Raw genomic sequence first — 25,257 nt, 5'->3', positions numbered from 1 at the left:
GTGGTATCATTGTTTTATTACATTTATTAAATTCATTAAATAATACCTAATAATATCTTTTCATTGACAAAAACAACAACGACATGCATGATCATTTTCATTAAGGATCTAATAATTCTTATTAACAAACAATTAATTAAATGGAAAATAGACAAATAAATAACTTTGGTTCTGTATCATGACAGTTTATGTGTTAATGTTGTTTTAATGAAAAGTATTATTAGACAAAAGTTAGCGATCAATCAGATACATATTTTATAATTTTATACAAAATTTTTATTTGATTTTCTTTTTGCAACAGTTTGGAAAATGTATTGAATTAACAAACATTAATTAAGTAAAAACAACAACAAAAAAATGCAACAATATTCTGGATTCCCAGTAATATTTTCTTTTAGGATCACTTTCACACATCAGTCGATCCCTTTCAAGCAAGAGAAACTTTCTGTCTTGCTAAAGACGATGATTAAATAAAGCTAAGTGAGAGTTTGCACATCAGGTTTGGACTCTTGTAGAATGGGTATGCTGCGTGTTGCTCCATTTTGCGAGTGTATTTTCTTTTTGGACCCAAAACATAACCTGCAATGGAAAGAAACCTGTTTAAATGGCATTCAAAAACACTGATAAATGCTATAAAAAGCAGATTACATTAATATCTTTTATCTTTGTGCTTCACTGTTATTGTAGTCAACATACAGTTACTCAGAGCCAAGAAAAGTTGTTACTGTCAAGCTATCGCTAGTGTCTTATTTTTATTTTTTTTCCTGTACATAGCTTTTAAGGACAAAGCCAACTGTAATTTCTAAACTACAGTCCTCATTTGACTAGTTAAGTGCATTATTCTTATATAATCAGGAAAAATAAACATACCCTCCACATTCTTGCATTTGCTCCAGTGTTTCTGGAAGATCTTTATGAAGGGTCTCCGGAAGGAAAAAGTTAACGACAGAGGAGGCAATAGTCAAACTTCCCATTAATATATAAGGTAGAACCTTATTATATGTACCTGTAAATAATAAAAAGAAAAAATCCACATTAAAATGACATATTTTTACTTCAGTATCAATACACATTGAAATACTGAAATATTGCGGATATTGTTTTTTTTTGCATAGTATTGCAGTATATGCAGTATATCTGTGGGAAATTCATCACATTTAGGTACCTAAATAAATGACATAAGGAGCTGTGATACTGCCAATACGAGCAGCTGAGGAGCACATTCCCATGCCAACATTCCTGAGAACAGTGGGGTAGATCTCAGCGGTGTAGATGTACACGATGCTGAAGGCCATGGTGAAGCCAAACTTCCCAGTCATTTCCAGTGCCAGAGCAACATTATAGAGTGCTGGAGAGAAAAGACAGAGTAAATACTGTAGTATTTATATCTATCCAGAACATGATGCAGAATGATTCTCTTTGTAAAGTTAGGATTTTAACTACTCTAAACTTGGCTGTGTAGATTTTAGCAAAGTTTTAATGTTTAAATTTGAACTGAATAAAAGTGGTCTCTTTTGTTTAATGCCATATGTATCATGTTTGATACAAACAGTTTCTGAGAGCCTTTTCATCAGTAAAAACTTTACTCAAAACCCTGTTGAACACAATCTGAAACTTGTTGTCTGCCCCCTGGTGGATACTGTTTGCACCCCAATAATTTCAACATATCACACAGTAATAATGGGTAAATATACAAAAAGTATATATATATATATATATATTACATTTTGTTAAAGTCCCAAAAAAAGAGAAAAATAGATTTTCTCTAAATTTTTCTTTGAATAGGCTTTAAAGAGTAAATAAATAAATAAATAAATGTATAAAATAAAAAATTGAGCTGCCCTTCTTAATCTCAACATCTAAACATACAAGCATCCGTGAAATACCCTGAAACAAAATCATTCTATTGAGGACCCACATATTATCTCACAGAAGAAGTAAAGGATCTGCAGCCAGGACCCAACATCACTACATGATGGTGCAGTACAAGGGACAAAAATAAGACTAATTAAGAAGCTAGCATCGTCATAAATGACAAGCTAGTATTGGAAATGTGAAGGCAACTTGTCAGTTATTCTAGTCCGTGACTTTTTCATCAATACCCACAGCACGCTGCTGATGGAATTAGCATACAAAAATTCTCACCTACTTGTTTAAATGTTCACTAACATTAGATGAATCAGGGGTTAAGAAATAAAAAAAAAAAACTCCTGTAACATGTGACTGTCTGCTCCTGAGCTGTAATGTGAACCCACATTATGCATAGTAATTTTATTATGTTCTGAAATTTTAAACCTTGGATTTGTAAGAAGATGTACTTACTCTAATTATACATGGAGCTGACTTTATAAGCAAACATCTATCCCCAGTCTAGATTTGAGGGGGGGGGGGGCATTTTGGTTTAAATTTAAAAAATGATATAATTTCAAAGCTAAAGTTTGATTTAATTTGAACACTGCACAATTACTGTGCTGTCTACCCACACGTACACACACACACACACACACACACACACACACATACCACATCACACATGCAGTGACCTGTAATACACGTGCACACAGGCACACGCATAACTTCTGGCCTACAGGTATGTGACTTGATTTCATTTCCAATTTTTATCTGCTTACATGGGGAAACACACACACACCTACACACGCACAGACGCACACAATTTCTGTGTTGTTTATATTTTGAAAATAGTTAAAAATTGGGAAAACTATTCATACAATTGCATCTGTCCTCTCGTGGTTTATGATCTACCTCACAGGAAGATCCTTCAAAGTATCTTGGCAAGGGGGAGTGTCCAGATCACATGGGCTGACAACAGGGGTGCGTCAGGGCTCGGTGCTTGGCCCCCTTTTCTTTTCACTATACACCTCCTCACTATGTGGAGTCATTATCTCTCATGGTTTCTCCTACCACTGCTATGCAGATGACACTCAGCTTTTCCTTTCCTTCCCACCTGACGACACAACCGTCTCAATGTGAATATCAGCATGCCTTGCTGATATCTCTGCATGGATGAAGGATCACCACCTTCAGCCAATCCTTCCTTACCACCACCAATAAGCGTGCAGCTTGACTCTATCACACTTGTTCCTACGTCATCTACCAGGAATCTTGGTGTTATGGTAGACAACCAGCTGGCCTTTAAGGACCTTGTTGCCTCGGTTGCCCGGTCTTGCCGATTTGCTCTCTACAACATCAGGAGGATCAGACCCTACCTGACTGAAGACACGGCACAACTCCTGGTCCAGAATCTTGTCATTTCACGCATTGACTACTGTAGCTCCTTACTGGCTGGCCTGCCTGCATGCTCAGTTAAACCTCTGCAGATGATCCAGAACGCAGCAGCACGTCTGGTCTTCAAGCAGCCCAAAAGAGCTCATGTCACTCCGCTGCTAATCGCTGTCCACTGGCTTCCAGTTGCAGCATGCATAAAATTCTGGCTTACAAAGCAATAACCCAAACGGCTACGGTCTACCTCCACTCCTTAATCCAGGGCTACACTCCATCTCGACACTTACGCTCTGCCAGCATGAGTTAGAAAGATTTGTCCCGCTCTTTGGCTCAACCAAGTACTGAATAAACTGTGTGCACTTATGCCCAAGATGATATTTTTGATGAATTCGTGATCTTGTATTTAAACAAAATGACTTACAAAAAAACTATAAAAAACTAAAAAAAAAAAAAAAATAATATATGCACTGCCTCTAGCACCTGGGTCCAACTGGACTCACAGCAGTCTGATTACCACTTAATTATGATGTCCCATCTTGTTTGAATTCTTGCTTGTGTTGTTCTTACTCTCAAATGTAAGTTGCTTTGGATAAAAGCATCTGCTAAATGACTGTAGAATAGAATCAGACAGTTTTGCATCAGACAATGGCATACACCAGTCTGTTTTTATCCAAAATAACATATAATTTAGCTTATTGTATTAAAACTGCAGCATTGTTTTATGTAAATCAAATGTATTGTTAATAAACTTGGTAAAGAAATAGTAAGAAGTTGTCTAAAAACATGTGACACAGAATGGTGTGACCATTTTACACGTCATGCTTTATATACAGTCATAACTACACAGGTCAGTTAGACCCGGGACGAGGTGACTATTTGCTGCCATTAAGAAAGAAAAACAACATCCTGACAATATCTGTGGGATATATCAGTCATATTGCATCAACATGTGCTTCTGATCATACACATATTATATCATACAGAAGAACAATTTATAATTTCTGCTAATAAGTTGAGTAAACGGTTTAAGATAACATTTTGCTATATTTTTATATTTCATGCTTTATACAACAGTCAAAAATGTCCGGGAGGACAACAGGTGTGTTGGTTGCCATGAAAAGGTTTTAAAACAATATCTTGACTAAACTTTAACATGTACCTGCCTGTGAGCTTTTGTGAAAATAATCAAAAATTTCAACTTTTTTTTTTTTTTTACTGAAAAGTTGATATAAATGAGGTTTATCATACCATGAATTCTGAAAATAATTGTAAAACTTATTTTAATGTGTTGGAAACAGGTTCGCTAAACTAAACTTCATTCTTTATAAGCAGTCCAGCAGACCAGGTCAATTTGACCCAGGAGAACTAAAGGTGCGTAGTAAATGGACAGAAAACAGAAGAGCTAGTCACATATGTTTCATGTTTCCTAATCAGCCATTCAGATAACAAGATGCAGACTGTCTGGCAATTTGTAAGAACTTTACCACAAGCTGAAGAGAGGGTGTCGCTGTGAGATGTCAACTAAAGATACTAAAAGTCAACAGACAGCTAAACTCGTGTTGTGTACGTGATGGTATGAAGAGGAAAAGAGAAGTCCTACTGTCAGGGATGAACTGGATGAGCAGGAGAACTCCTCCTCCGATGATGAGGAATGTTGACAGAAGTGCTCTTCTTGGACATTTCTTTAGAAGCCAAGTAGAAACAATGTAGGCAGGAACTTCACTGACAGCTGATAGAAAACAGTTCATGAAGGGGTCGCCACTCAGGTTGGATGTATTCAGAGATAAACCAAAATACCCAATGTTTATTGCCATCCTGTAAAGATGAAAACAGAATTGAAAGCACAAACATACATTTTCCTTCTAATCAAATAGATCATGAGGATATAAATGTTGAATCTTTATCCTTACTGATTAACACAGGCATTAAAATGGTCATTGACTATTTTTAATGTCAATCACACTCACCACAAAATGAGACACATGAGTGTGATGCATCTAATGTTCTTGGACTTCAAAACATCAAGCATGGTGTACTTTCTGCCAGGTGACATTTCTTGTATCTGTAACCAATGCAGAAAAAGCACATGATGTACATTTTTAAATACGTGCACTCATTTTTCTTTTCTTTTTCAAGTTTAACATGAGATGTTTGGTCTGTGGAACTGATGGAGGCATTAACAGGAGTGGTATTACCTGACACACTTTTACCTGAAATTAAAGAATTATGCTAAATTGAGATTTAAATAAAAAGTGTTTAGTATAAAGAAAGCATTTTGAACAAAACCTTTAAATCTCCTTGACATCAGAGTCAATGTCTTTAGTGTCTTTGTACAAAATTCTTGCAAACAACATACCCTGTACACTATTATAAGAACCAACGATTCAAGAAAGAAGTTATTTTATAGATATTTCAGAATTTTACTTTATCCTAGAGTATTAATGATCCATGGACATGATCTTGTCTATGGATGTGTAATTTTGCATCTAATAAAAGACACCCAGGATTGTGGAGAGCTGGGCTCAGCCCAGGTTCAGGAAAATCAAATAACACTTCACTTCTATTTCATTTGGACACACTTACTCAGTGGATTTAATGGGACTGGTACCGTGTGTATATATTAATATATTATTAATGACATTTATGTTACCTGCTGAGTCACCTTAAGATGCAAAATTTTTGTTTCCATGTCAGTGAAATGTTCACAACTTGCATGTAGTTTGAAATGGACTTTACGGTTTTAGGTTTGAATTCATAAAGTTGCATATTAAATAAGCCTCACCTCAGATTCTTTAAAGATGACAGGTGGTGCCTCCACTTTATTTTTCCTTGCAGCGTCCCTCACAATGATTTCTGCCTCTTTCACTCGGCCCTGAGTAAGCAGCCACCGAGGCGACTCTGAGATGAACCTGCACAGATTCATGTTTTTATGTTGTCAATCTGTGCTTGGCAACAGGAACTTTATGTGATTGGGAGATGAGTAATCAGCACATTTTTTATGGAAAACATACCACCACAGTGGGATGTACACCACAGAAGTTGCTGATAGAACAGCAAGCAGAGTCCTCCATTCTCTGATGCCATATGCAATCCATGGAAGTGTCATATAACCAATGCAGTAAAACAGGAAGGCACCCAGAGTTGTGAAGAGAACTCGCATGGTTTTACTCAATACCTCTGTACCTGTCAAGAGACAAAGGCATGACTATTGAATAATGACCATATGACTCAGTGTTTCCCCTATAGATCAGAGCTGCTGTCAAATATCGCTGTGTGTGATACAGTGAGGGGAGGATAAGATTTACTTGACTTCTTAGGAGGGCAGTGGTTGCTGTTGAAGGGATAATATAATATAATTGTGGGGGAAACACTGACTGAGACAAATTAAGAGGCAAACAGTAAAAGGCAGTCTTTCCCTTTAAAATGAGTAAAACCTCATTGGAGATTAAAAAATCTTTTAGTTCTTACCTAGAACAAACGCTGAGATGTAGATGGATATCTGAGAAGCTCCAATGAAAAGGAACATGATGCAGAACATTCTCCATGAATGAGAGAATGACTGAAGCAGGACTGAGAAACACTGAGTCCCAAGAGACATGAAAACAACTTTCTTCCTCCCAAATCTGAAGAGAATAGACGAACAGCATTTAAAGTCTCACAGATGCAGTGAATATGGAAAGGATGAAGCTTGTTTCTTTTTCTTTTCCAAGATGCAACAAATTTATTTAAGCAGGCCATGAGAAACATGTTCTTATAAGTTTGTACTGTCTTATGTAATATGTCCCTGACTAAACATTAATTTACTTCAACAGCAGAGGGAGCTGTTGCCTTCAAATGCTGCTAACCAGATGTCTTCAGTAACATTTAGGACAGTTTATTCAGCTATAACCAGCTAAATCCGGATTTAGTTTTGAGTAATTCATTTTCCAAAAACAACATGCAGGAATAGTTGGATTCTTTAGATAGAAAAACAAATCTTAGTTACCAAAACTGCATTCAGAATAATTTCACTGATAATTGGTAATTAGTTGTAATACCTGTCAGAAAGTTGCCCTGAGATTAGGGACCCAAAAAGGTATCCCACAAAAAGAGTTGAGGATGCAAAAGGAACTTTCCACTGGTTGTCACATACAAGGTCCCACTGTGAAAGAATAACATGTAGAAACTTCACACATACACACCCGCAAATGGCAAAAAGAAAAAAAAAATCTAATTTTTATACTTACCTCAGTGACAATGGTGGATTGGTAAATATCTTTGCTGTAGTTCCATCCATCTAAACATCTCTCTTGCTGCAGGTTGGTGACATTAACATCTCTTCCAGGAACATTTCCCTCAGCAGAAAAATTTCTAACCACATCTAGCTTATATCTACTGCACTGACTCTGAACTTTTTCCCCATCTACCATGGTAACAGGGATGATGGCATTTCTCCACTCCTCAGTCAGGTTGACATCTGGAATGAAACAGTGGTGCTTCGGAGCTGCTCCAGCAAAAATAATGTAAAGTCCATTGAATCCAGTTGACACAAAAACTGTGTTTAGGAGAAAGAATGTGGTCCAGAAATATGGACCAGTTTGTCCAAGAAATGCAGTGTCTTCATCATAGTCTCCCATTTTATATATAAAAAAAAAACTTCCCTGATGTGCAGAATATGTGGAGCTCCTCTAAAAGTCTTCAGCTTTGTACCAGAGGTGAAGGCTGGAGCTCTCTGTGGGATAGAAAGAACTAGTCCCTCGGTGGGACGGAGTCACAATTGAAAAATTTCCATTTCCAGTCCAGAGAGAGTATTAAAGCCTTCTTAAGAGAACAACTCTGCACCTCAAAGCAAAAAAAAACAAACAAAAACAACAGCTTTTAAAAAGCTGGTCGATGGACCCCCTTTTCAAAGCAGACGAGGGAGTAAATTTATCTGAGATTAAAGAAGGAAAAAGCCCACAATCAGTGATTTGATTGAGTGGAAGTAAAATGATCAGAAGCTTGAGAGTGGCCCGTCTACTGTACTGTAGGCACCCAGCCCCCGCACCTCTGTGGTATTTTCTCTAAACAACATTCCACACTTTTAAATACTCCAAAGAAGTCCACGTGCCTGTACTCTAAATGTTGCTAAATAGCATTAAGACTCCTGTTGGACTATTTTAAGGCACGGTCTTAGAGACAAGGCTGGTTTTGTTGAAAGTTCAGCAGAAACTGTATAAATATTGTGTGTTTGTTTTACTATCTTGGAGATAAACCACTAAAACACCCACACCATGGAAACTACACCTAGTGTAAAAGTAGAAGATGGAGGTTTCTCAAATCATTGTATTGTATGTAGTGATGTTTACATGCATTTCCTTAATTTGTTTTAAATATTTGTGCCATGTATGTTAAATGAATACAGGTTTGTCTGCTCAGAGTGATACCCTGGGGAGAGGTGGGGTCTTTACTGCAGGCTCTGCAGCTGACTGAGTTTCAGGCAAACTGAAAAAGACTCCACTGTATTTCTTTCTTTTTTGAGTTAAGGAAAGAAAATAACCAAAGAGTCCTGGCCCCATATACTGAATGAAAATTGTAGCATATATACAGTATAAACAGGGTTATTTCCTTATCTTTAATCAAGAGTGCAGCTATTCAATTTGAGTGCAAGATTCCTTGTTTTCATGCTCAGGTATTGTACAGTTCTCTCTCAAAAACCTTTGCATACAAATATGTTTTGCTTCAACTCAAAATTTTGCTCCTCTTTTCAAATTCAGTGTTGCATGGGAAAACCTCCCACATTCAAGGTTGAACTCTCACTCAAACTACTGCTGTGCTTTCTCAAAACTTTTTAGTCTTGGATTTGTTCTATGCCAGTAAAGAGACAAATATAACTCTGATCAAGGATATTCTTTTTGTCTCCTTCTGGATGGACTTTTACTTCACAGAGTGCAAGCTATATGAGTCATCTAGTTTTTATTACATGATAGTATGGTCTCTTCCTCACAGGTGAGGCCTTAGCTTGAAAATGAATTATATTATATATCTCTGAGCAGCTGTGGCTCAGGGGAGAGCTGTCGTTAATGGAAGGTTGATGGTTCAATCCCGGCTTCCCCAGATTATATCATCATGACTTAATGCTTGGAGAAGATAATGAACCCCGAATTGCCTCTGATATGTTCATCAGTGTGTGACTGTGAAATAAACACTTCATATGGGTAAATGTAGCTTGCAGTGTAAAAGTGCTTTACATTCATTACATTAATTTAATGTTAGAGAAAACATTAATTAAAATATCCCATATAATATCCCAACAAACCTTGATACCAATTCCTGAGTAAAATATTTTGGATTGTGAACTTTTGCTTTTTTAGATTTTCTATCCAGTCTTAATTACATGATAATCATAGGAGCTAAAACATCCACTTGTCTTCAAGGCACCTCTGGGGAACATTTTTATGTCTCTACAAACAAACCCACGAGTATGCAGTACAAATCCAATTTAAGAGTGAAAGTTTTGATAGAGCACAGGAGGAGTCCGAGTGTGAGGAGAAAAGAGATAGCACACACAACACTTATTTTGAGAGGCGAGACGAGATGCAAGAAGGGAATGAAATCTTTCTCTCAAAAAAAAGAAAAAAAGGAAGAAATAAAAAACAAAAACATTCTTGATTGACGATAGTACCAGTACCTTTTGTACTTATGACCTGACAGAACAGCTGCTTTTTCCTGATTATTGTCCATCTTGTTCATCTCTTCTTTTATTTACATGACATGATCAACTAAAATCTGAAGCATCAGTGAAATAAGCTTTAAAAACTATTTGAGTGCTCAGGGGGTGACGTAACTGTACTAGTTAAACAGTAATAATCCATAGAAAATTCAAACAATGTGAAATTCAGACCTATGGATCAAACTAACTTTTTGAAGTCCTGCCTTCTTGGGTTTTGGGGCCCAAAATTGTTTCACTATTTCCTTAACTGCCACACCTGTCTCAAAACTCTTAATAGGTTTAATCAGAAGTCTCTCAGAGAACAATCAGGACATTAACAGCTGCACTAAAGAATGTAAATGCTTGTTTCCATTAGAACGGCTGTTGTGTTTGATCTTTTGCTCAGAGGTCATTCAGAATGTGTGACAAGATTAATCATCACCTGAGGTCTTTCACCCTGCCTAGACAGCTAATCAAAACCTCCTCGATCAATGTTTGATAAAATGTTTGGAGGCTAAATGGATTTCACAGCTGGGTTTAGGTTCTTGAGTGTAAATCAAAGGTAAAGATGCTGTAAACTAGAGGGTGACAGTCACTGTTCCTAAATTCTGTTTTTCCTAAATGCATTTATTATTTATTTTTCTAACAGGTTTATCCTGATTGACATTAAAAAAATGTCCTAAATGTGACAAATACACAAATTTATTACATTTGTATGCACAGACAGTGAATGAAAAGGTTTTAACACACACAGATACTGTATGTTTAATATTAACCAGTGTTAAAATAATTAGACAGGTCTTTATTTTTCAAGTTTTAAATAGATTCCACATTTAAAACAATGGTGTTTTTTTTTTTTTTTTACTATTTTCATTTGATCATTAATTGACATCACAGAGATTCTATATGATGCAAAGCATTAGTCTCTGCTGACCTGCTTTTCTTTCTAAGCAGAAACAGCATCTAGTAGTTTGTGTAATCATTAACATGTGCTTTAACACCAGATTTTACTTGTTAGATAAAGAGGATCATGGTGCACACAGTCAGACTTTGATGACTGCGACTGGATACACGTGACATAACAGCAGAGCACATGGATGCAATCAGCATGAATGCAAAGGGTAAATGTACAAGCTGGGCTCTCTGTCCGATAGTTTTTACTCTGTGCTGTAAAGCTACCTAATAAATGTTAAAACATTTTCAGTTTTTAGGTGTTGCTTCATAGATCGTTGCAAGTGCAGTAATTTCCTGGAGTCTCCTGATTTCTTGGCAATGGATCAGAATTGAGAAATAATCTGGCATGTTACTACTTGGAACTATGAACCTGATCACCCTATTTTATCTTTTCTTCTACAGATTAAACATATTAAACATTGTGTGGTAATAAACTCAAAAAGCTTTATGTGAGCTGATGCGGATTTTGTTCATGAACCCCTCCTCACCCTGCTCCACTACCATGCCAACCCTTTGTAATAATCCTATGGGCTGAAAGCGCTTTCTAGTTTATTTACTGGACAGAGCGACATCCTTTTTCTCATCTCATGTCTGTAAGTCTCAGACATGTTGATTTTCCCAAAAGATATATATTTTTAATAACTATGAGAGAGCCAGCTGTTAGAAAGTGATTACTACTCAAGATTATTGCTCTTACCTGTAACTTCATTATGAGGTGGACAGACATGGGGAAGTGTGCTCCTCTGAGAGAGAAGCCTTTATGAAGGTGTAGCATAAAAATTACCCTGAATTCTTGCATTGGGTTAAAGATAATTAGTGCAATTGTCATTACAAAGATAAAAGGACCCAGAGTTCATGTCTTTATTGGAAGTATTTTCTGCATGTATTCCAATCAGGAGTTTCCAGCTTTTTTAAGATGACAGATAGACCACATAATCAAGACCAGAAAGGATTTTTCTAGCAAGTTCTAGCAGCTTTGTCACACAGAAAAACAAATGATTGTAGGTATCTGTGCAGTTTAAAGGCCATGTGGAGTTAGAAAGAAGTAGCATATTTTCAAAAATGCATAAATAAATAAGATCAACATGTGATAAATTTGATATAAATGCTACTAAACTTAAGATATTTTGAGCACAGGAAGAGATACACAAGTAACCTATTATTAGTAAAATAGCAGTGTTTTATGGAGCCATTTTTTAATTCCAAAACTTACTCAGTATTTTGAAAGTATGAAATAAAAGAGAATTGTAGATTTGACCCACTATCTATCTTGACTGATATGGACATCTTGATATTTTCAGTTTCAGTTTTGAGTCTTGTGCTCCAACTGCTGCAAAGGTTCAACTCAATCCCCCCCTCCTTACTCTGCACTGGGATGGATGGATGGATGGATGGATGGATGGATGGATGGTCTTTAACTCTGCTGTTTGTGGAAAAGCATGTTTTTCCATCACCACAGCCTGAAATACACCTGTAGCTCTTTTGGCACTGTTAATTTTTTCACTCGTGGAGTAAGTTAAGTTTATAGAGGAAGCTAATTAACAATAAATGGGTGAAATGTAAAGTTTGTAAGTCATTATTTGACTATGAATCTGAGCATGTGGCTATGACTTGTGAAATTCCCAAGAGTCAGTTGTTGGACCTTTTCTATTCAACTTGTATTGCTTCCTTTGGGTTAAATATTACAGAATTTTAACATTAATTATCACAATTATGCAGATGATACACAACTTGATGTTTTTTATCACCCGTCGACTGCAGACCAAAAGGCTTAAGATGAATTTACATTTGTGTGGTAACTGTGTGAGGTTAGTTACGACGTTAACACAGTATGCTTTGTGTAGGTCCACAGAGGCTTGACACGTATTTCTGAATTTCTGGATCTTCTCTCTGAATTTGTGCGGTAACTGCTATTTTTTAAAAACAATGCAGTTATCATTTTATTGTGCTATAAGATTTTTAACAGAAGAATTATTTCTTCAGTTGCTTCCACAAGCTCGTGAAGACACTGCACCATATCAGCCGCCATTGTTGTTCTAAAATAGGAAATGTCTGCCTGTTCTTTCATTCATTCTCTGTACCGATTAGTCCATTACAGGTCGTGGGTAAGCTGGAGCCTATCCCAGCATTAATAGGTGAGAGGCAGGGTACACCCTGGAAAGTTCACCAGTCCATCGCAGGGCCAACACATAGGGACAAACAACCATTCACACACACACTCACTAACTACTAGGAAGAATTTAGAGTCATCAATTAACCTAACAAGCATGTCTTTGGACAGTGGGAGGAAGCCGGAGTACCCAGAGAGAACCCACGCGTACACGGGGAGAACATGCAAACTCCAATAGCTGCCTGTGTTACACTAAAATCTGTGACCCAACAGAATCTGTGACCACAGGGGGTGACAGATTAGATTTTTCTACAATTAAATGAAGACAAAACTGCCATTATTCTGTTCGGTAGCAAAGAGAAGAGGGTCAGCATTAGTACACAATGAGACTGGGGTTCTAAAAAAACAATCAATGACCAAGTTCGTAACCTTGGTGTGTTTATAAACTCAGATTTGGCTTGCAACAGCCACATCGAAGCTGTCACCAAGGCGGCTTTTTACCAACTGAAAAACATGATCAGAACTGAAAATTTGGTTGTCCATGCTTTCATCTCCAGTAGACTTCATGGTGTTTTAAAAGGACTTCATAAAAAAACATTAGACACATACAGCTCAACGACAACACCGCTACTATAACCAGAACTAAGAGATCTAAACACACCACACCAGTTTTTAAATCTTTACACAGGCTTCCAGTCAGTCACAGATTAGATCTGAAAACCCTACTGATAGTTTATAAATCCCAGAACAGTTTGGGCCCAGAATACATCTGTGATAAGTTCAGAGAATATAAACCTAGCATAGATCCAAGGACTCAGGTCAGTTCAGTCCAGACTAAACAAGGAGAAGCAACATCTAGCTGTTAAACAAGTGGAACAAACTGCCAGTGGTTATTAAACTTTCACCAACTGTTGACATTTTAAGTCTAGGTAAAAATAAATAAATAAATAAAAAACATCTCATGCACCTATACATGAAATTAGCATGGTTTCTGTCAACTTACCTATACCGTTGCTTGTTTTTATACATTTTTTATTTAATTCAGTTATTTTACTAGGTTTTATTATAATTTTTCATAACCCTTTAAATTATGTCTTAATATGATTTTTGTTTCTTTTTTTTAAATATACTTTTAATGCTTGTTCTGCATCCTGTTGTAATGCATGTAATATTTTATGTAAAGGACTCTGAGTAGTCTAATGAAATGTGCTATACAATTGCCTTGCCTTATGAAATCAGGTTTAACTTTAGGCCTTTATCACACGATCATTCAAAACATAGACAATATTGTAAATGCTGAAAATTTTAAAGTTAGCATTGATATGAAGCAATCTTTATAGAGTTTAACCTTTTGGTCTATTTAGAATTTGACTTAATAAAATCTGTTATTTTTCTTCATTACCAAAAAACTGATGCTTTGGTTCACAGCAGAAGTGATACAAACAGATCAGTAAAACATGTTATTGTCACATGTTAACATTATAAGTGTGTCTTACAGTTAATCATTTAACAAGTGAAAGCTCTGGATTATGGTTTAGTTTTCAATCCAACCCTAAGATTGACCATTTGAAGACAAAGTTAATTCAGGGGGAAAAAAAAAAGTATTAGCCTACATTGGGTGGTGGGTGGGATGGTTTTATAGCTGAAACAAAAAGCACTGCTTCGGAAATGCTGATCTAAACTCATTCATTTGTGTTTCCTAACTTCACCAACATGAGCGCAGAGTCTCCAGCAACCAACAAAGCCACCGACTACGAGGCTGAAACCGCTTTCCTCGGAGAGTGGGGACGCTTCCAGCAGCAGGTGTTTTTCTTCCTCTGCCTTACTATCATCCCCAACGGATTCACAGCCCTGGCCATCGTGTTTCTCGCTGACACGCCGCCTCACCACTGCCTCGTACCCGCGCACCTTAACCTCACTGACGCATGGAGGAACAGCAGCATCCCGCTGGAGGAGGACGAGAGCCGCGGGAGCGCGCTGGTGCCCAGCAAGTGCTCCAGATACAAACTGGACTACTTAGTGAGTTTCTCGGAGAGAGGCTTGCTGCCCGGCGTTGACGTTAATCTGTCCAATGTACCGAAAGAATACTGCTTGGACGGATGGGAGTATGACCACAGCGTGTACACATCTACTATCATCACTGAGGTGTGTGTTTAGACCTTTCCATACATTCAGAGAAGACTCAGTTCTGGTGCCTTTTGTGGGTGAAACATGCAAGGGTTTTATATATATATATATATATATATATATATATATATATATTTATATATATATATATATATATATATATATATATAAATAATTTAATTACCAAATGATAATAATCCAGTTTATAGTTTGACAGTAAACTAGTTGTTGAGTAATGAGGATTGTGATTAGGGCATTTGCTGTCATTCTTATTTAGCTGTTGCCTCATTTGCTAATATTTTCTAGATGTCTTTTTAACCTTTGGTCCACTATTAGTTGTAAAAGTTTCTGACTCTGATCTGTATTGCATGCATATGTCTTGTGCTTTTGCAGTGGGACCTGGTGTGTGATCAAAGCTGGAAGAATCCACTGACTTCATCATTTTTCTTCTGTGGTGTTCTCACTGGCTCCTTCATTTCAGGACAGCTGTCTGACAGGTTATGGACAAAAGCTTAGTGGTTTAATAAGACAAGCATTATCATTGAGACTATTAAGGTCTATTAAAACTGAAGTGATGACTTAAAATAAGCTAATCATAATTTCCCCAATTCAGAACACCCTCTTTCAACCTTCAACCGATGATTTTCTGAGCTCAGAATGACCAGAAGTCCTTCCTATTGTAAATCAGTTACCAGATCATTCATGTTCTTGAACTTTACATTGTTAGATGTTTAATTTTACGGTACACATTTATGACAGCTTACAGGGAATTGAACTGCAAGTCCCAAACTGTTTGGGTAGGACAGACTGAAGTTAACTAATGGACAGAAACAGAAATGTTAGTAGCCTGGTTTCATTAATGCCTGAACTATAAATATGACCTTCTTCCCCTTGTTTGGTCTGAAGTCATCCATTAAAAATTTTAAACCTTTCTCACAATGAAAACTTATTGCTCTTTGGCTTAGTCCCAGTTTGCCGTTGTATTTTAACCTTGATGAGATAAAATTACTTTTTAATGTAAATATCTCTGCCAAATAAACACCTGCATAACCTTTGTGCAGGTTCTGATTTGCCTTCAGAACCCCCCAAAAAACTGTAACTGTAAACACATTTGCATTAAATGGAAATGCAATTTAAAAGCGTATGAATCAAGCAACAATCTACAATTATCCTAAACTATTCAGAAACTAAGTGAAAGGAATATGTTGACTTTATCCAGCAGCCTTTCATAAAATCACCAGGGAGCCAAAACTTGCTGGTTAGAGTCTAATATACCTCAGGTTTCCACCAATTTGGACACTTTTGGCTTAATTTCTCCTCAAGGATGTTGCAGAACCCCAAAGGTTTCCTGACAGCAGCACCAAACACCACTTCGATTCACTTTGAATTGTGACTCTACTCATCAGGAAAACAAACAAAAGTTTCTGTTCACCTCCATTTGTTTATATCTCAACCAACAGCTGAGAAAAATAATTTCTGCAGCTGCTGTGACCTTCTTCATAACGTAGTCGTCATTTACACTGGATAAAATCAAATCGGTGTAGTGACAGTCTGACTGCAGCAAAGACAAAAATAATTAGTAACAAAACATAAGACACAATATAAGTAAAGGAATAAGTTGAAATGCTTTTCATTGAGACCACATAACTCTCCTATCTGTACAACATGTCTATGTGACCACTCTTTTGCGCTTTGTGTCAATTTCAGGTATGGGAGAAAAATAGTACTGTTTGCCACCACAGCGCTCCAGCTGGTCTCCACTTTTGTTGAAGTTTTCTCTCAGAGCTGGACTGCATTTTGTGCAGTGTATTTTTTTATTGGACTGTCACAAATTTCCAATTACGTGGCTGCATTTGTCTTAGGTACGTCAGTTCTCTTTTTAGGTTTAACATTATGATACAAAAATATAATTAAACTTGTGTTTCAAATGATCTCTTAAGGCACTGAGATTTTAGGACCTTGCGTTCGGACAGTTTTCTCCACTGCGGGGGTATGTCTGTTCTTCGCTCTGGGCTACATGCTTCTGCCACTGGTCGCGTTCTTCATCAGAGACTGGAGGATGCTGCTCATTGGCCTCACGCTGCCACACTGCCTCTGTATGCCTCTCTGGTGGTAGGTGTGTGTGTGCATGTGTGTCTGTTTTAGTTAATTGATTCTATATACCATTGTGAAGGATTTCTTTTTTAACTAGTTTTTCTTTTAAAGTGCCTGTCATGTTCAACAAATTAACCTTCTTAATCAAGGTCATTTCTGCAAAATCTCTAAATTATTAGTAAATTACTATAATTGCTGTCCCTTGATTAAGTTTTATTCCCTTTTTTTTTTTTTTTTTTTTTTTACATTTAAATATAAATATTTACCGGATTTCTTAATAGTTTTGTTTCTTAAAAGGTTTTGGGTGGTTGGATTAGGAACACAAAAACAATTTTATGAAAATAGACTTTTAGGGAATCTGACAAACATTTTTTCTTTATTTTATAATCTCATTTCCAAAAAGGTTGTAAGAGCAATAATCTATTTAAAGCCTATATTTTGTACGTCTGGATTTATTTAAAAATGTTACAGTTATTATTAAAGAACATTTGCTTTTTTTTATTTGTTAGCAGCAACATGTTTTAAGAAAAACTGGGAGAGGGACAGCAAGAGACTAGAAAGGATGAATAAAAAAAGAGACTGGTGCAACATCTCATTGGTTAATTAAACTGATTTGGCATGAGATCAGAAATATTGTAGCCAAGAGAAGGGTGAGGAATTAATTACTCTGGTAAAAACTTACCAAAAAGAAACACTCCTGAAATGCTGCTGCGTTCTCTGCCAAAGTAGTAGTCCTGATGTGCTGATGGGTCAGGAGCCCAGGGTATTTAGCAGGATGGAGTGACCCAGCAGAAATGACCAATGACCAGTTTGCTTGTCTCAAAAATTAAGCCATGCACGTATAAGTACATACGGCTGGAACAGGGACAGCGAATGGCTCATTAAATAAGTTGAAAACAATCCTTTTATCTGGCTTTTATCAGTATACAGTTCAAAAGTCAGCATCTGCAATGGCATTGGAGGAGATTTTTGCACAGTCTGGGTAACTTAACACACCTGTGAATGCACTACTAATTGTGAATGAAATAAACAGGTTTTTAAGGAACATTGAATGTGCTGCCATCCAAGAGAAATCTTTCTCAGGAGAGGCCTTTTTAAAGGAAGACAAGTGCAAACCATTTTATTTAAAATTTGCACAGCATGACATGATAATTAAATGTTACAGACATAACTATTTTATTAACTAGAAACAAGTTAAAGTCCCATGAACATGCCCTGTGGTAACTTCATCAAAGCATGAGCACTTGTGTTGTGTAGATTTTACCTGACTTACAGACATCCAAAGCAAAGTAAAGTGGAGACAAGTTCAGTCCAATTCCTGTGGATTGAGCTTGCTGCCTCTCTGTCTACGATGTTTTGCAACGAGGCAGGTTCATCCCAGAGTCTCCTCGGTGGCTGCTTTCTCAGGGAAGAGTGCAAGAAGCTGCGGCCATAATCAGACAAGCCGCTAAGACAAACAAGATTGAGCCTCCACCAGTCATCTTCAGCCCTTTGCAGGTAGGAGCAACTTGACTGCTGAGGGAAACAGATCATCATAATGTTCTTGTTAATGTAAAGAAAACATTTACATCTACATAGACTGGAGAAAAGTCAGTTTTAACTTTTGATTTATTATCCAAACTATTAATTGGTAAAACTCTGCTGCCACTTTCAAATAATGAATACTTTACTGCCAAATCTCCAAGATGTAAATTGAAGGTGTTTACATTAATGGCAACATAATTTTAAATTTGCAGTTTTCACCGTACAAAATATTTACAAAAAAAAAGCGTTTTACATTTCTCTGAACTGAAAATGTTATGTTTGTTTTCACTCTTTTTTAGTAATCTGTAATGCTTGCATTAATTAAATGAAAGGCAGGGGGTTAAAATGAGGGAGGGATATTTGCTCTCTGCAACTTAAGAAAACACCATCAACTGCTGTGTGGAGTCATTTTTGTGATGCCAGAGTTAGGTAAAAGTAAAGTTACTGCATGTCTTCTCTTCTTGATGTTGCACTCAGTTGATGCACAACGCAGGTTCTGTTACACATGTAGATCAATGTTAATTCCATTATGAAGAATGCTAATCTCTATGATAATTATTTGGAAGTTTATGGCCTGATTTAATACTTTCATAAAACAATGGTCAGTTGTTGATGAGATGTGTTTGTTTTGCTCAGGAAATATTAGACTAAAGTAAAAAACATTTAAAAAATACTAAAGAATTAGTGACTTTAGTCAGGATGATCACTTGTGTCCAGTGGAAACATGTCTTATTCCGTGGTGGTGTGAATGTTTGCACTAAACGTGTTTCATACTGACAATGACATTTTCTAATGAGTAATGAGCTCTCAGCCACTACAGGAAAAACCGTACTGTTCTGCAGTCCTGCAATGCTTACTCCTAAGGGTTAAAGTTTTTCTAAGATCCATCCTTGTCTCCCAGGGGAAGGTGAAAGGGGATGAACTTTTCATGGTTCACTGCTCAGGATAATCTTTTACTATTTTCTGTTTTCCACATGTGTGAACACTCACCTGCACACTATGACAGACATGTCAAAATTCATGCAACACATTCTATCATGCTTTGGGTATGTGTTGCAGCCAGTGGTACACTAAACATTTCAGTTGGTAAAAACAGAAAATATAGAAAATGCCATTAAAATCTGGAAGCCAACATCTGCTAAAAATAAAAAAAAGTGTGGGCATTAGTGGTTATTTGTCTCATTTATCTCTGAAAAACTGAAATTTTCTTTTAAATCGTCCATTGTGAGTTATCATTTCATAAAAAGGAGGAACTTGCAGGGAAATTTGGAAAAATCATTATCTCTTTGGCATGACATTGGATCTTGTTACAGCAATAACAGCATGCAAAACAAAAAGAAAAAGAAAAATGCTCCTGTATGATTTACTACAAATGCTTCTTTCTCTGCACCAGTTGGGGTCTGTGTTGTGTGAACCTGTGAACTTCACTGTTAAAACTAAACCACCTCAAACTGAGATATTTACTATGTTTGGACACATGTTGTCCCGTACTCTTTTCTGTTATCAACAGTTGACTCAGCAGGGGGTCAGGCAGTGTTTCTTGTTTAACAAAATTTCTTGGAGAACACATTAATATCCTGTTCTTGCAATGCATGTTTGTCACAAATACTGCTGTAATATTATAAAAACATTTTACCTCTGACTTTTACTTTTATGGGACTGACTGATTTTTTTTGGGGGGGGGGGGGGCTTTTGGTTGCTTTCTATTTAAGTTAAAGGTGATAGAATAATGCAAAGATATTAATTAACAACCAAGCAAAACAGATTAATGATATAAATGATGGGCTGAAGGGATAAAAATGCAAATTAATTTTTTAACATTTTCTCTAGGCAACTTTTGTTCTTCTTCAGAAGCATCTTTATTATGACATTATTTCTATACTGATGCTTGTTAAAGCACTTTTTTATTTTTTCATGCTCTGCTGCACCATAGAAAGAAATTAAGTCTGAGAAGAAGGGGACCCATAACATCTGTGACCTGCTTCGTACTAGAAACATCCGCTGGATCTCTATCACGCTGTGGCTGGTCTGGTGAGTCCCTGCTGTCCCAGCTGGTCTCCACATTCCTTACAGTGACAGTGAACACACAGCTAAGCACACTCATGCAATAACAGACATACTGTAGAGTTCATGCACACTGTGGGACATATACTGTACGTGCACAGGTCTTGTCTGTTCATGGGTCATCTGAACCACATGTCAGCCTATTTTACTAACAATAAATAATGACCTGTCATGTTCGTTGAAGCCTGCAACTAAGATCAAAATAAGATTTTATGTAATTGCACAATATGTCTGTACTTGTTCATCTGAAAACAGATGCAGTTTGCTGATGCAGTCGAGAACAGATAAGAAAATCATTGTCAGTGAACACAGTTCATTTCTGCATCCACCAGCAACATTAGTCATTGCTCTGCTGCAGGGAGCAGTGATTTTATTCACAGCCATTCAACATGTCTTTGTGCAAAACTTTAAACTCCAACATTACATTACAAAAGGCTACATCTGTAGAGTACATAAAATATAGCTTGCAAAAGTATTCACTTCACCCAATTCTTGTGTTTCAACTAGGGCTGTCAAGTGATTAAAAAATTTTAATCAAATTAATCACAGCTTACAAATTAATTCATCCTGACAGAAAATGTAAACCGATGCTAACTTGGGATTTTCTTCGCTTTTTTTTTAGATTAGATGATCACTTTAGTTGTAATAATCAGTTCAATAATACGTAAATCAAGATATATCAAGAAATATTTCTCATTTGTGCCGATCTTTTCCTGGTTAGTGCTCCTGTCTGGCCCCCATCTAAACTTTTTTAGTTTAGATGAGAGGTTTGCTTCAGATATAGCATTTTCTCAGGAAATTAATTTTAAGTTTGATCTAACCAGAAGACATCCTTCCATGTTTAGAGAGTCTCCTTGTGATTAACTTTTCTTTAAACAATGTTTTTTCTCCCCCTGCACCTTCTCTGTAAAGCCCAGCTCTATGGAGTGCACGGCTTATACAGTGGTCTTATAGACCAGTGTTTCTTAAACTAGGGGTGAGGACCCCCATGGGTGTCACAAGACAATTTCAGGAGGTCACCAGATGCTTGTAAAAATAGCAGACATATTTTTAAATCATGTGCCTCTTAGATTGCATGCACATAGACCTTATTTAACTAATTATGAGACTTGTGAAGGTAATTTGCAGCATCAGATTTTAGTTAGTGTCTTCTTAGCAAAGAGGATGAATATATATGCATAAATGTTGATAAAAAGAAAAAAGAAATATATTACAGGACAGTCAATACTTCTGCTAACCACAGAATATAATTACGATAGTAAAAAGCTCAGCATGAGTGTTTTTGGGAATGGGTCAACACAGTTGGTAAAATTAGTGGGAGGTTAGACGTTCTTTTTAAATTTTAGAAATCATGGTAATGCTAAATTTAGTCAGCACAGGTAAAAACTCGGCTTCTGTGATTGCATTTGAGTGCCATATTCTGCATGTCATGAGTAAAGACACTATTGATGCTGAATAAAACAAAAGCCTCGTTTCCACCAGCGGGTGCTGGTGGGGGACGGGATGGTTAGGGTGTGGATATGGTTTGTAAACTGTAATCTCGTTGAGTTTCCAAAGCCAACCGTAACCTTACCGGAGAGGCTGAGTATCAGCTGGATAGTAATCGATGCCTCAGCTACATAATAGCATGACGCCATTGTAGCACCTTTCCTTAAAGTAGAACCAAAACAGAACTCAAAGGAGGGGAATGGCGATCATCCAGCAGTTTGTGTTCTTTATTCTTGGCGGTGCTTCGTAGCGCCATTTTAAACAGAGATTTAATCAACAAAAAGAAAATCTGTTGCTCTAAACAAGGAGCCATTCCTGCTTTGTTTTTATGCTCAGTCACACGGGAAGCGACCTTTATCTCAACCAAGCTCCACCCTTTTGGGTCAGATTGGTTAGATTGTTACCCCACTGGAAGGGTCCAAAAAAAGTAGGACAGGTCGGGTCGGATATTAGAGTACCTTTCCCAGTTTTTGCGTGTGGAAATGGAAAAAAATGCATCCCACCCCCAGACACACCCGTTGGTGAAAACAGAGATAAGGAAGCTTTAGTGTAACTTGGCCTACAGGCCAGAACCAGCTTATCAGTCTACTTGGAGCTGCCCACTGCCCATCTACTCATAAATAGTAAAATAATAATTTAATAACAGCGACTAAAATGTAAGCGCACCACTTTGTGACATTTTGTGATAACATAGCACTGCTGTTTACACTGTTGATGGAAGGCCAAAGATGCCAGCTTCTTATGAAGGCAGGCAGAGAATTTGACTAGTAAAAAATACTAGAAAATACTGATAGAGTTTTTAAAACATAAGGTGTTTTATTTACTTTTCTTATTTGCACTAAAAGCCAGAAGTTAATGTTACTGTGATTTTGTATATATGTGGTCAAAAAAAACAAAAAAACAAAATCTATTGGCCCATGGGAAATTGTAGTTGAATGGTGTAACATATACTGCGTGCAGATGTATTTTTCAGGGATGGGCTCATGTATTTCACAGAGAAAATCCCCAAATCCAATGATGAATAACAGAGTATAACACCATTATGTGTTTTGAAAGAGCAGATGTGTTCTCCTGCTTACAGTCCAAACCTATCCAATACATTTGTTACAACACAGATAAAAAACACGGCAAGAGATGCCAAAATTGCCCAACTGCTAAAATCCTATTTTACTTTCAAAACTACAAGAAGCAGTATTTTCAGGTTAAATTTATTTTTCTTGTTTTCAGTTGCATTTAATTGTACAGCACCCATTTTTTTTGGACACAAGTTTGTAAATCAACACCTTTTTCAGATTTATGTCATACACCTACGGCAGCAAAAAGTGTAAAAAGTGTAAAAGTCTGTCTAAAATATGTTCTGCTTTCATTTCTTACAGCAGTTGGATAAATGAGGCGTGTTGTTTCTTGATAAAACTGCTCGTGTAAATTTAGACAAATTTCCTCCAGTTAACCATATTGTAGTGTCATGTCAGCAAGATTCCAAGACTATCAAACACCTCAGAGTTTGTTGTTTATGATTTAAATTTACCCCCAACAGGAACACCCTGACTATCGCCTACCTTGGTCTTTCCCTGAACACTTCCAACCTCCATGGAAACGCTTACTTCAACTGCTTCCTGTCAGCTTTGGTAGAGATGCCAGCCTACACTTTGTCATGGGTTATGTTCCGCTGGTGTTCCAGACGACTGAGCCTCTTTTCAACTCTCTTCATGGGAGGGTTGTTTCTACTCATCATACAGCTCATACCAGCAGGTATGACACACCAGCCAGCTGCTTTTTAGCACTTCTGTCATTTAATCATTTGCTCATTTTACTGAGCCAATAAGTCACAACCTTAAAAAACGTAATATTTAATTTCCTGCAGACTTGGTTTATCTTGCCATAACGCTTGAGATGATCGGCAAGTTTGCAGTGACAACAGCCTTTGCCATTGTGTACGCCTACTCTGCAGAAGTCTACCCGACAGTCCTGAGGAATACAGCTGTTGGCACCTGTTCCATGGCTTCCAGAATAGGAAGCATCACTGCTCCATTCTTCATTTACTTAAGTGAGAATACTCTCATCTCTCAGAACTATGTTAGTTCCATGTCAGTTTACTCATCTTTAGGTGTTAATCATAAGTATGTCAAGATTACATACTTATTTAGCTCCAGTAGAAGTCACTTCTACTAAACCTCCTTTCAGTCTCCATGTTCTCACTTTTTTTACATACCATTACTCTCCCCTTAAAGCTACAGTACTTATATCAAACATGCTGGCAGTAAATCAGGAAATTTATGAAATACAAAATGAAAAATTAAGTTATATTCATAACCAGTTTCTATCCAATGTATGCACCTTCAATCTATTATCTACACCAGTTATCCCATGCAAGTTTGTAAAGGTCCACCTGCTCTGTTGCAGCATTCAAAGTCACACTTTTAGTCAATTTCCATTCAGTCTAACCTCCATGTTTTTGTACTCTTATAGGAAAGAACACATTAATTCTTAGAAAAGCCACAGTCAGAAATAAACGAGAGCAACTACTTTGTCAAAAACAAAACAGTTGTCTTTATTAGAAGAAAGAAGGGACCAGTCTCCTGTAATCTGCTAAAGCCTTTATTTGAAACATTTCTTTTAAAGTAGCCTCTAACTTTCAACTTTTTTATGCTTTTTTATGTTCAGTTGTAGATCAAGTTGTTTTTCCACTGTCTCCCTGTCTGCTTTAATGTTTTGCCACAGGAAGCTATTCTGTTTCACTGCCTTACATCCTAATGGGAACCCTCACAGCTCTGACGGCGTTGCTGAGTCTCCTGCTGCCGGAGAGCTTTGGAATGCCTCTGCCTGACACCATCACTCACATGCAACAGTTCCCGGGGTAAATATACATCTCTGAACGTGTATTTATTTATTATTTTGTTTTACATAAGAAGCAACAGCTTGAAAAAAATGTGCTGTGAAAAATTTCTTTTCCAGTTCCTCAGTTTCTGATGTTGCAAAATGC

At 37.0% G+C, this 25,257-nt stretch overlaps 2 protein-coding genes across 4 annotated transcripts in view; one reads left to right on the top strand and one right to left on the bottom strand.

The window, feature by feature from the left end:
* LOC121653911 (solute carrier family 22 member 5-like) overlaps nucleotides 1-25,257 on the top strand; it is a 37,145-nt gene that overhangs the window by 9,523 nt on the left and 2,365 nt on the right. For all 3 annotated transcript variants that reach the window (XM_042007675.1, XM_042007676.1, XM_042007674.1), the window contains 9 exons: nucleotides 14,701-15,122; nucleotides 15,498-15,601; nucleotides 16,812-16,966; nucleotides 17,045-17,216; nucleotides 18,569-18,695; nucleotides 20,656-20,753; nucleotides 23,812-24,026; nucleotides 24,139-24,321; nucleotides 24,996-25,131. In XM_042007675.1, coding sequence (XP_041863609.1) covers nucleotides 14,701-15,122; nucleotides 15,498-15,601; nucleotides 16,812-16,966; nucleotides 17,045-17,216; nucleotides 18,569-18,695; nucleotides 20,656-20,753; nucleotides 23,812-24,026; nucleotides 24,139-24,321; nucleotides 24,996-25,131 — 1,612 coding nt within the window. The remainder of the gene's footprint in view (nucleotides 1-14,700; nucleotides 15,123-15,497; nucleotides 15,602-16,811; nucleotides 16,967-17,044; nucleotides 17,217-18,568; nucleotides 18,696-20,655; nucleotides 20,754-23,811; nucleotides 24,027-24,138; nucleotides 24,322-24,995; nucleotides 25,132-25,257) is intronic.
* Nucleotides 166-8,199, bottom strand: slc22a5 (solute carrier family 22 member 5). The gene is made up of 10 exons (XM_042007677.1): nucleotides 7,470-8,199; nucleotides 7,281-7,384; nucleotides 6,712-6,866; nucleotides 6,255-6,426; nucleotides 6,026-6,152; nucleotides 5,211-5,305; nucleotides 4,844-5,058; nucleotides 1,166-1,348; nucleotides 871-1,006; nucleotides 166-579 (listed from the first exon to the last, which is right to left on the bottom strand). The coding sequence occupies exons 1-10, from the start codon at nucleotides 7,857-7,859 to the stop codon at nucleotides 477-479; spliced, it is 1,680 nt and encodes a 559-aa protein (XP_041863611.1). The 5' UTR covers nucleotides 7,860-8,199; the 3' UTR covers nucleotides 166-476.

This window comes from Melanotaenia boesemani, chromosome 15 (assembly GCF_017639745.1).
Source record: "Melanotaenia boesemani isolate fMelBoe1 chromosome 15, fMelBoe1.pri, whole genome shotgun sequence".
Lineage (NCBI taxonomy): Eukaryota > Metazoa > Chordata > Actinopteri > Atheriniformes > Melanotaeniidae > Melanotaenia > Melanotaenia boesemani.
This window is presented reverse-complemented; position numbering and strand designations above follow the sequence as displayed.

Excerpts from the sequence above, each read along its gene's own strand:
- slc22a5 (XM_042007677.1), bottom strand. The coding sequence starts at position 7,859 with ATGGGAGACTATGATGAAGACACTGCATTTCTTGGACAAACTGGTCCA. Across the intron at positions 1,349-4,843 it reads CATCCAGTTCATCCCTGACA|CACTCTATAATGTTGCTCTG; the intron begins GTAGGACTTCTC and ends TTTTCTCTCCAG. Across the intron at positions 1,007-1,165 it reads TCCTTATGTCATTTATTTAG|GTACATATAATAAGGTTCTA; the intron begins GTACCTAAATGT and ends TATTATTTACAG.